This window comes from Patella vulgata, chromosome 3, assembly GCF_932274485.2.
Source record: "Patella vulgata chromosome 3, xgPatVulg1.2, whole genome shotgun sequence".
Taxonomy (NCBI): domain Eukaryota; kingdom Metazoa; phylum Mollusca; class Gastropoda; family Patellidae; genus Patella; species Patella vulgata.
Window position 1 is genome coordinate 64,316,994 of NC_065881.2, and position 13,051 is coordinate 64,330,044.

The 13,051-nt window shown below is 33.1% G+C and overlaps 1 protein-coding gene across 2 annotated transcripts in view; it reads right to left on the reverse strand.

Moving 5' to 3' along the window:
* The window catches only part of LOC126814969 (protein neuralized), a 42,192-nt gene extending 29,377 nt beyond the window's left edge, over positions 1-12,815 (reverse strand). The window contains exon 1 of one of the 2 annotated variants that reach the window (XM_050540456.1): positions 12,643-12,815. In XM_050540456.1, coding sequence (XP_050396413.1) covers positions 12,643-12,676 — 34 coding nt within the window. In that variant the 5' untranslated portion in view covers positions 12,677-12,815. Of the gene's footprint in view, positions 1-1,954; positions 2,632-12,642 lie in introns of those variants that run through there. The other variant, XM_050540455.2, reaches the window with a different exon arrangement.
* Between the last annotated feature and the right edge of the window lie 236 nt (positions 12,816-13,051).

Here is a 13,051-nt window from a genome sequence, read left to right on the forward strand (position 1 = left end):
ATTGAAATTGAAATCCTTCAGTTGAACCCTTGCATTCATGAGCTAATGTTTTTTTGTTTTAACCACGAATGCTGGTAAGCATGGTGTATCAGTCAATGGAAACCTACATTACAAATAACTGATGTAAATAATGTGCATTACTAACATGCTTCTAAGTATTAAAGCCACCTTGCATCATTTGCATTTTCATAAGATATCAAATTTTGAAAGGCTTTATCCAGGTTAAAATTGACTCGAATTGATTACCAGGTATTTAACATTCAATAAATAAAAGAGAGAGAGAGAAAAATGGGGTTTAACGTCCACTCGACACAAACTAGGTCATTTCGGGACTAACATATGGTTCAATTTTATTTCAATTATTCGCTTGCGCGTAAGGGTCTCTAGCAGTGAGAGGAAACCGGAGGACCCGGAGGAAACCCACGAGATTGGACAGGCCACCCTACTCCTTGTCACGTACAACCGGGGAATCGAAACCACACCAGTTGACTCAATGACAGGCCTTATGATACAGCGCACGTGTTAACCATTCGGCCATCCAACCCCCCTTCAATAAATAAAACCAAATCATAATCTCACAGGTTGGACTCAATCAGGTTAATAAGAGGCCCATCAAAAGTTAAAGATGGCTCCATTGTGTTTAAAAGTGTTATCGACAATAAACAGCCTTAACCCACAAATGGTTCAAAAATTATTATCATGTCCATAAATTCATGATATTGTAGTTTGCACAGAATTAACAACACCTCACAGTTGCCAAAGAGACAATAAAAGTAAACACAACTAAAATGCAATCTTCAGCTGATGGCACCATAAATATTTCAGGTTTTTATAAATTGCTAATGAGAAGAGACTGATGTATGGGTCTTCATACATTACTGGCACTGCTAATAGAAGAGAGAGACATGAGGATTAATGTCCACCTGACACAAACTAGGTCAGTTTGGAACTAACATATGGTTGGGGTCTTTAGCAGTGGATGGAAACTGGAGGACCCGGAGAAAACCTACAAGGCTGTACAGGCGACCCTACTTCTTATCACATTCAAGACCATCTGATTTTAGGAGGACACGTTAAACAACTACATCACCCAACCCCTCCTATTGCTAATAAATAGACTAAGATTTATTTTTTCACTAAAATGTTGATTCGATTCGGTATCAAAGTCAGCAACTTGGGGCTTGACTTGGACTTGACGTGCAGTGACTTGTTCCCACCTTTGCAAAGACAGACCTTATATGATCACTCAGAGACTTACCCCTCCCCCAACCCAACCCAAGACACAAAACCCCTCACCATTAATTTAGATTGTCCTAAATGTTCCAGCCACAAAGAGACTTACCCCCCCCCCCCCAACCAAACCCAAGACACAAAACCCCTCACCATTAATTTAGATTGTCCTAAATGTTCCAGCCACAAAGGTGAAAGCTACCCTTTAAGACATTAGCCTAGTATAATAAATACCAAAAAGTGTGTTAAATGTTCATTAAAATTGTGTTAAGTCTATATAGTGTAAGTAACAATGTACCAGATGGCTTTAAATGAAAATAAACATTTGATACTGTATATACGCAATAACTTTAATATAGTTTTATTACATTAATATATAAACGTAAGACTATATTACATTCAGATAACTCAGAACTAATCGAATTTTTGTTACTTTGTAAATGTTATAACTATTGTAACTGTATCTAATACATGTATAATTTTATAACTTTTATAGAGCATTAAAAAATGTTCTCTCTCTTTACTGTAGAAAGTTACCTTGTATTCTTGCAATATTAATGCAATATGTGCCACACATTGTGATCTAAAACCATTAACAAATCAACCACACCCAATTCACAACTATTATATTACTTTATAAATTAAATTTATGAACATTTTGTTACAGTAGACAGCAGAACACATACCTGTAGATGTAAATTTTTGAAAAACAGAATAAAAATACCTTGTGCTATAGAATGATGAGTAGACTCTTCTTGAAAAATCTTCTTTTTTGTTATAGTGAGTGTGTCCGAAAACATTGACTCAAAACTAAAAATACCCATTTCCCTTTTGATTTTGTTACCAGTCACAAATATATGGAGAATGAAGCACTAGATGCACATTTTAAACTCCTTTTTCTTAAACCAGTAGTTACTTTCTGGTATTGTTACTTGTCAATGGGATAAATTCTCCTTCAAATGATCTTAATGTAAAACACAATGCTAAATCTGACCGAGGTAAAGTCGTGTTTGTGATATTCAGCACTAAATCATTGTCTAATTAATCAAGAGAACCTTCCACTGACATCTTGTACTTGATATTAAACCTATTTTAAGTCACATCCCATCATTACAGAAATTCTTAAGACAATGCTTTAGTCAGGTACGCTAGAAATGTTGAGTAATTTATGACGTCTGTTGGTCTTAAAACTACAGTGATTAACTCACAGCTTTTTTACAGGTAGAGTAGTAATCCAATATTTACAACATGCACACATATACTGAAATATCTGCCCAGTCATCCATCCTACACCATCAAAATACAAAGCCAAGCTCACTAAAAGTCACAAACGTAAGATTTCTGATAGGTTTGTTTACACCTGTAAAGCTTAATAATTCCTACTTGCTAAACATCACTTCAAATTTTCTCCTGGTTCATCAGTTCACCTTTGACCTTTGAAATACATGTATATTAGCAGGCAGCTGTAGAGTATTCTTGCAACAAGCGATTACCAGGCACTCTATGATTGCCAGAAATAGTTTCATATACTATCAGCAATAACAGTAGAAGCTCGAAGGAAGTATAAAAATAACTTTATCTGTGAATATACCTGGAAACCTAATAAAAATTGACAAGCTATCACTCCATCTAGTAAAAAGTACACTACATGTATGTACCTGTAGACCATATTTTCACCTTGATTTCACCTACATCTGTTCAAAGTCATTTTAGTCGTTAATACATAAAGTTAAATAAATCTAAGGCTGCATACATGGATACACATAATGTGGGCGATACAAAAATATGTGTACATGATGTTTTGGAAAATGTCCTCAAGAAACCCAAATTGTCAAAACATTATACCTCCAAACATAGCTACATGTATGTATTATTATTAATTTATAAAAAAAAACAACCAATTCCATCCTTTTCTTGGAGTTAAAACATGCTATTTTATGGTCATCTACAAACTTATTGAACCCTAAAAACCACCATATTTCTCAAGTACAGCATTTGATAACTCTAATTCTTAAATTATAGGCTACCAAAATAAGGTTTGTTTACTGTGTAACTATGGAAAGCTTGTTGCAGCCCTTTTTTAACTAGACTTTCATAGCTGGAAGTTGAGGGATGAGATGTCTAGAAAAGGCAAGATAGCAAGAAGTCGAGGATGAAGGAGCATATAGGTAAGATTGCGAAAAGACCACAACAGGTTTCCATAGTTAAAAGTAAGCAACATTATAGACCGATACATGTACATAAACAATGGTCATTATTGAAGAAAAACGTTACAGATCTTAAATTGTTAGAATTTCTAAATTAATATGCATATTAAACAATTAGTATGATTAAAGTCTGATTTATGACGACAAATTATTCTGACTTACATAGACTTATTACCGCTTTAACATATTCGCTTCTCTAAGTTTTATGGGTTGGGGCAATAACCCCTCATAAAATTAAAGGAGGGCTATGAATTTTCATACAGTTGATCTTAGATGAACAAAATCTGAAACACTTTGACCTATACATAAATCGCATTGTCAGTCAAACAATCTCAGCAAGTTTGAATATAAACCGTCAGAAATTCTTCACCCGTAGAACCATTACTAGATTTTGGCAACAGCAACTCAACCAAATAATCAATAATAACTCAAAACTTTAATAAAATTAAAATGGGAATTGGTGTGCTACTACACCAGGAGCACAATTCCAAGAACTGGAGACAGCAAAATATGGGTTTATCAAAATTATGTTTCATGTTATAACATATTAACTGTGGGTGGCGTCAATCTAAAAACAAATCTGTGACTATTTTCGGCTATTTAATGGAGTTAAAACAAAACTCATTTTCATAGTAATAGATATACAACTTACTGACATTTAGAAAATAGAAACTCTCAGACTCTCATCATATAATTTAGAAAAGTTAAGTGACATTTAATACAGTTAGATTTATATAAATTGATCCTGAATAAAAGATAGCTATAGAAGTCAATGTAACAAGATAATATCTATATGAAACTGTGATAGCAATGTGAAACTCTTCAATATGGTCAACATGACCTCCTGTTTTCGCATTAAACATACATTATGCAAGAGCTAAATCTGTCTGTTGCATTTCTTTCTTTAGGCACGAAATGTTATATAACCTATTAATTAGACATTTATTAACATGAAAAAACCTTAATCAACTCTCAATGTCATCGCTAGTCTGCGATGTTTGTTGGATTAGGTTCCGATTTGCTGTTCGACTTCCATTCGTGATTTAATCATGAAATGGATAATCGTGACTATGTTTGTTATTGTACCGACTTTAGTAATTCAGAGTGGATCAATTTGACTAAAATTTTCAGCAAATTCCCTTTACATTATCTAGTTTTTAACTATTATAGTGAGAACTGCCATCTCTTTATCTAATGTATTTTTAAAATACAAATGTGAGAAAGGTATTGGGTAATGAATCTTAAAAAAACTTCTAAAAATTTTGTTTTGTTATTTTTTTTTCTTTTGACACACAAAATGCATTTGTGTTTCAATTGATTGGATAGAAAAAAGGGGATTGGGGGTTGTTTCACTGAACTTACATGTATTTCAATTTCACAATGGCATTTGTAAAATTATACTAAAAGCATCTACATTTGTATCCAAAAAGTCAGTACCTAAAGTGCAACTTAGAGGTACCCAGTTAGAGATTTTTAACAATTCACAGATGTCAGCGTAACTGAACAACAAAAATCAGATAAACACATAAAATCAAAACTGTTCACTTCACAAATCTATTATACACTATTATACACTAAGCAGAAAATTAGCAACATCAAACCTTTTCAAGGTACATGTATTTATGTAACGAAGCTAAACTCTGAGTTCACCACTCTCACCCAATTAGAATCAAAGTTATCGTTTTCCAAATTAAATTGCTTATCTCTGCTTATTCTTAGTTGACAATGCTAATCATCGAAGTCAGTCAACAAGGCATCCATCAAATAAATACATACATGTAACCTACACTAAATTTGGGCATTCTAGAAGTAAAGTTATTGTGTTCCAAGGTCTTTACATAGCCTATGCAAAAAATGCTCATCATCAAACCTGATCAAGATATTGATGGAATTAAAAGTATACAATGGATTTCATCCCTCTCACTTAATTTAGAATCAAGTGTCCCAAAACATCAACTAATGAAATTACTTATATATCTGCTTATCCTAAGTCAAAAATGCTCATCAATGAACTCGGCCAAGTGATTCACCTAAGTACTCCAAGTTCAAGCTTTCTCTAGCTCAATTAATTGCAGAGTTATTCACTTATTGTGTTCCAAAAAGTGTGGAGAACGGATGAAAAAAACATTTTAAAAATCCTCTGCCCAACATAAAACAACACAAAACATGGCTTCATTTAATTAAATTTGCATGTAAATGCACTATAGTAGATTAATCCAGTAAAATTAACGAAAAACTGGGACAAAATTTTTGAGACATCAGTGAAATTCACCATAATAAAAAGAAACATTTCCTTTTTATTAAAGGAGGTAAACCTCTAACTCAATATCATCCATAATATTTGAAATTAAAAACATGAATTAGCATTCAATATTGAACAATTTCAATAAATTGTTATCTTAATGTGTAAAAATATGAGTACCTAATATTCAATATTTAAGACACTTGTAATGAACATTTTAAAAGCAGTACACGACATTGTGTACTGTGGACATAATGATTCCAAGCACCATTGTAATGAACAGAGAAAAACATATACAATAGGACAATGCGGAAATAATTAGAATGGCTTATTTACAAATGACAAAACAAGCCAACAGTGAGGCTGATGTCCCCCGCCGAAATAGGAAAATAATTAGAGGACACATATAAATTTATCACAAATTATCTTTTACAAAGTATTGAACAATCAAACAGTATATCTTTACTTATAGTCTAACAATCAAAGTAGGAGAGTTATTGTTTTCCAAAGTCTCGACCAATCAAATTGCGTATCGCTCTGCTTACCCTGAGCAGAAAATGCTCATTATCAAACTTAGTCAAGGTATTACTGTAATGAAACTATACACCAAGTTTCATCAATCTCACTTAATTAGAACTAAAGTTATCGTGTCCCAAAGCATCAACCAATCAAATTGCTTATCTCTGCTTACCCTAAGCGGAAAATGCTCATCTTCGAACTCCATCAAGGCATTGACCTAATCAACACATACACCAAGTTTGAACATTCTAGCTCAATTAGGAAGAGAGTTATCGTGCCCCAAAGTATCAACCAATCAAATTGCTTATCTCTGCTTACCCTAAGCGGAAAATGCTCATCTTCGAACTCCATCAAGGCATTGACCTAATAAACACATACACCAAGTTTGAACATTCTAGCTCAATTAAAAGTTATCGTGTCCAAAAGCATCAACCAATCAAATTGCTTATCTCTGCTTACCCTAAGCGGAAAATGCTCATCTTCGAACTCCATCAAGGCATTGACCTAATCAACACATACACCAAGTTTGAACATTCTAGCCCAATTAGGAAGAGAGTTATCGTGTCCCAAAGCATCAACCAATCAAATTGCTTATCTCTGCTTACCCTAAGCGGAAAATGCTCATCTTCGAACTCCATCAAGGCATTGACCTAATAAACACATACACCAAGTTTGAACATTCTAGCTCAATTAGGAAGAGAGTTATTGTGTCCCAAAAAGTGTGACGGACAGACAGACGGACAGACAGACGGACGAACCCATTTTAATAGTCCCCTGCTTTCTTCGAAAGGCGGGGGACAATAACAATTAAACATGTGTAGAATGGAGTATGAATTAAGTAAACGACAGTCATTCTATTTGGGATGTTTGCGAATAGAAATTACAATAAAATTTGTAAAGATAACCAGGTCAATGGTGGAAATAAGCCCAAACAGCAGTTATGACTCAACAGCAGCTTATCTGAAATTAGAACTTGGATGTTGACCAAATTTGATAAGGATCCTTTATGCCTTCAAAATACATGTACATGTATCTGATCTCTGTCATGTTTACAAGCTTGAATAATTCTGTTAAAAACGATTACCTCGATCACATTCAAAAAGTTTTTAGAAAACGGGGCTAGCTCTGGAACAGAATGTTGTAGAATGCTTAATGTTTATACAGTTTGTAACCTAATGACCCATACACAAATCGATTCAAGAGTGTAGCCCTATCCCATTCACAAGGTTTTTGAAAGAGGCGTAAATTTGGAACATTGAATATCGATAGGCTTCGTACTCTTATTTCACACCAAACTTGAAACAAATCCGTTAAAATATGTAGACTATATCGCAAAAGCTGTATATCAATCGGGTTAGTCCTCTCATGACCACAATGCTTCACACCAAATATGAAAAGAATCAGATTGAAAGAGGGCAGAATGACAGGTTGACGGCAAAATGTGCCAACAAGGAAATGTGAATGCATAAAAATTTAATGTAAATCCCTTTACATACACTCATACTGTTTTACATTATGGGCTTTTGGATCCACATAACCAACTATATATACATGTAGTACAATGTATGGTCATAAAGAATAACTAAAATACATGTGCGTGCATGTGCATGTATATAAAATGTACAGTACCTTGTAAAATGATGTGCAAGTCTGATGCATATGTATTCGTTTTCATCGTTTTAAATAAAACATATTCTATGCAATGATAAAGTGGAAATTGCCTACATGTACATGTATTATAAATTAGTTTATTTGAGGTCAGGTTACAGATTGATAAGATATTGTTCAATGCTGAGTCCATAACCTTCATAACAATGAACTTTATAAAGGACATGTAGAACTTTATAAATTAAAGAGTAATTGTATATCTACAGGTATGATCTTATTTCAATGTTCACCGTCCAAAATGCAAATGTCAACAGTTCAAAATACTTATTTTAGTTTTAAAATAACTAATACATGACTCTCTAATAATATACTGTATTTCGTATTATTGAAAAGTGTATATACTGTATTTTAACACTGTGACATGTTGGTATTGCAGAGCAATGAAAATTGTAAAACCTAAAATAAGTATTTTGAACTGCTGACATATGCATTTTGGACTGTGAACATTGAAATAATATTAATAGCAACATTATTCCATAGAACACAAGTTGGACATTACCAGTATATCATGCCAATAAAATTTGTTGACCCACATGTTCAAAAATAAAAATTTGGTGACTGGTTCCTGAGTTTTTTTATATGAAGCTAAATCCTCACTTCAAATTTAATCAAAATCTTTTGTGAGAAGGGTCAACTCTAGAAATATTCATATTATCAATAAGCTAATATTTGTTATCACTGTAATCTTACACACTCAGTGGACTTATGATTAAATCATTATCTAATCTTGGTCCAGATACTAAGGTGAGCAATATGACATAGCTGCATGTATTAGCCAGACTTTATATACATGTATGTACCAGAAGGTCTACCCTTTATTACTAAACTTTCATACTTGCACAGGCATTGACAATCTATGAAAACATACTGATTGACACAAGGTGAGCAATACAAGTACCAAAAATTTACTTTAAACATCAGGATCGAACCCTGGTTGACACTTTGATATCTTACCATGCGTTCATAGTAGAATTTACTCAAATAGGGAATGTTATTGGGTGTGACATAGGAAACTGTAATTATTATTGAATTAGACACAGAGTTCATTTACTTTAAATCATATAAATCCCACCATTCTGTTTGAAGCACTGAATCACAAATAGTAATAGTGATTACATGTCATGTTGGTCCCGCGTCATTTCGGACTAACGACATTTCGGACTCTAAAAAATATGGCCTCGACGTTACGGACTCGGGCTGGTGACGTTACGGACTCGGGCTGGTGACATTTCGGACTCGGGTAGGTGACATTTCGGACTCGGGAATAAGTTGAAAGGAAAGTTTGAACACAACTGTCAAATGAATTTATAATAAGCCAAGAGCAGGTAAAATTTACCGTTCGCAATCAAGTACAGCACGTGGAATCGTGGATCAAACATCATACAGACCTCTTAAGTAACGGCAAAATTTCCAATGTTGAATGTTTATGAAAAGAATGTATAAAAAAAGTAGCTGATGAATTTATTAGAAATAGGCCAATTCAAAACATGAAAGAAAATATTAACGTGAAACACATGGTTATTAAAAGGCTCCAGAAAATGATAAAATATAAGATGCATTTACGGCTCTTTATCATAATTTCCAGTAAAAGAAATATATATTTTTAAAAAAGAATATGCTGTTGAATTTATTTCAAAATGACCTACACATAAACTAAAGTAAATATTTACTCGACATGCTCTGTTTTTACAAACCCCAAAATTTTTTTAACAATTGGTAAGCTACACGTTGACATGCATTCCTTGACAAGCTTGCCATAGATAGCGGTACTAATCGATAAATTAGTGCGTACAAAGAAAGCTCTTTTACGAAAATATTAGAAATGGCAATGATCAAAGTTGGATGATTAAAGCTGATTATCATATAATCCTGGTGTTATTGTAGTATGTGCAAAGGAACTTTACGTTTCTTTAGTGGATGAGGAAAAACGTGTTTTCAATCATCGATACTGGCGGCCATGTGTTGATTCGATTATTCCGACTCGCGTAAAAGACATGTAGGATTTCACAATTATAAAACCATTAGCAGTGATCAGTCAATCAAGCTGGTTTACTGTTTTTTTTTAAGGAAGAACAACGAAGTATTACTAAATATATACACAAATTTTCAACAATATTTTATTGTCAAGTCCAATACATGTACCTGCTGTTGAAACAAAACAAAATAGAACAAGCAGCATTAATTTTTTATTAATGGTCTCAAATGATCAATTAAATAAAACAAAAGACAACTATCGGCCTCACATAAAACAAAAACAACTGTTACAAATATATCACACAAATTTTCAACAGTCTTTTCATTATTCATCCGAGTCTGAAAAGACTTCAAGAGTCCAAAAGGTCGTTTCAGTTTATAAATCTGTGATTGGGAATAGGGGTGATAGCATGACATTTCTGACCATTCGGAATCAGCACAAACGATGTTTCAGACTCAGTTTGATGACAGTTTGGATTTACTTGACGACTTTTCTGATTCGGTTTAGGACTCGCTGAATAAATAAAAGACTGATGAAAATTTGGAAAAGTGGAGCTTACAGATTATAATAATTTCTAGGACTTGTAAAAACCATGCATGTCGTGTAAATATTTGCTTTTGTGTTTGAATATATATACATGTATTAAAGGTCATTTTCAAATCAATTCATCAAGATATTATTCTTTTCTTTAAAAAATATATTACCTTTACTGGAAACGACGATTATCAAAGAAAGGTACATGTAGGCAGGCCTAAGTGCAACTAAGTGTTTTATCGTTTGGTAGAGTCTTTTAATAACAATGTGTTTCATGTTAAAGATACATTTCCGCGTACAAACTGGGTGATTTGGTGATATATTTGGACTAAAAATATATTCAAACTAACTAATTTATCATAATTTTGCTTCATATCCTTCTCAAAACATTGTAATTGCCAAGGAATACCCTGCTATAAAAATCGATCAAAAGAGGTCGTGTTTGTGTCACGTGACTTACCTCTCTCGGTACCTATAGCAACGGCTGTGAAGTCGAAGGAGAATTCATTGTATACACAAGACGATGTTGTCTTTAATCGCTGACTATTTATTACAAATATTGAATCCCAAATTAAAATCATGGATTATCCATTGCCCGCGTCTTTTTCCGTGATTTTTATCTTAGAAAGTGTTGTACCTCTTCATAAAGTTTATCAACATGTGCACCAAGCGCTCAATCTTCGCATGCAACCTTCGACATCACACGTGCAGGTATTCCTTATCGTCAGGCTGTCGATTAGGTTCACCCTTACATTTTTGTCCTGTATACATACGCTCCATGAGTGTTTTTCAGGGAATCCAGTATTTTTCTAGTAGATTGGATATCTCTACACTGTAACCCAGATATCATTTAATCTTGTGTATTTAGCACTAATTTCTTTCGATTCGTTTAATATCAAATCTTTGTTTAAAAATTCGTAAAAATTGTTTAAAATCATCAAAAATCATCTAATTTGTACTTGTGTCCAGTTTAAAGCTGACTAATTAATTTTGATAATGAGTGTCCAATTTACAAGTATTTAATTTCCTGACCACTGTTCAAAAATTAATCATTATACATCATTAATTAATTGGCCATGTTGTGTATTTTTAACGGTGATTGAGAAATTAAACACTTGTAAACTGGACACTCATTAACAAAATTGAATGGTCAGCTTTAAACTGGACAGAATATACTATCCATAAAATTGTGTTTTTGATTATGTTCCAATTACTAAATGCCATTCAAAGAATATACTTTACTACAAAAACATCGGTGAACTGACCTAAAATCTAAAATCATAACGCCAATTAACAAACAATACGAATATACAGCGGTGAACTAATCTTGGTCGTGATCGGTATTGGTAATCAACAAAAGTCTAAGAGTAAAACTTATTTATTCCATACATTATTGTTTATATACATGTAACAATAAGTAAGTGTTTAACAGTTTATTTAACAATAAGTACAACTCAGTTAATTGACTGCTATTATAATAACAAGGGGGATGAAACAGCCTGATAAAAAAATAGGTTGGGATGAAACAGCCTGAGGTGAAACGGTTGTGGGATGAACTGACCCGCACCCCAAATTAGTACAGATTTAAAGAAATAAGTCATAATTTTCATGAACATTTATACTGCCTAATTAATTAAGAAGTCTACATGTATATGTTGCGTTAAATTTTACCTTCATTTTACTTTTATAAAATCATTTTTTGCTTTTTATAAAACTTATCAAACTTAGCTATCTTATAATTATCGGCCGATTCGGATACACTGTGTCATCGATTAACAGTTAATAATTGACCATTTCCCAACAATAATTTCAAATGGAGGGAGAACAATATAGCTCTAAAACCTTTTTCTAATAATTTGATATAAAGATTTAAAATTCTCATTACATGTGCATAGATCTAGTGTAGGTACATGCTATTGTAATTTACATGATCATATATATACATGTACGATACATGTACGTAGGAATGTTGCCCAATATTGGATTTACAGTGTATATTATTTACTGAACAACTTGAACTATATTATATTATATAGTCCGACTAAATTCAGGAGCAAGTAATTGAAGTAATGTTGAAATCGTCCTTTTTATATAGGTCTATCAATATACATAAACAATAACAGGGTGATAGTTGAATATCGAATATATGGTAAGCTTAAAATGACATTGGACACTTCAGTATTGATTGTTCGCATTCCAAGATAGGGAGAGAGAATGAGAATGATGATTGATTGAAAATTGTTTACGCCACACGGCAAATAATTTACCTCTGCCTGAATGTCCCGAACTGGAGTTACCCATTTTTTAAACAGAAGAAGGTCTTGATCTCCATGTAAGACTAAACATATCCGCCATTCTTCCGTTATTGAAATAAAGGGGAACCGATTGGTATCCTTATAAAATTACTGCAATATGAAATTCCACATCTGATAACAAAGTAAACCGGAAATAGGCGAACTATGCAATCGGGGTCCCTTGTAACATCAACAATAAAATGAACAACACCTGAAATTGTTAGTTGCAGTTCGGGTAAAGAAAATGTTATTGATGACAGAAGAAGTGGAACCTGCGTGTTTCAAAAATCCCCTATCTAAGTACGCAAATCTTATTACAATAATTTATAGTCGATTATTGTTAATGGTATTATCGCATGGGACAATTTTTGTTAAGGGAGAT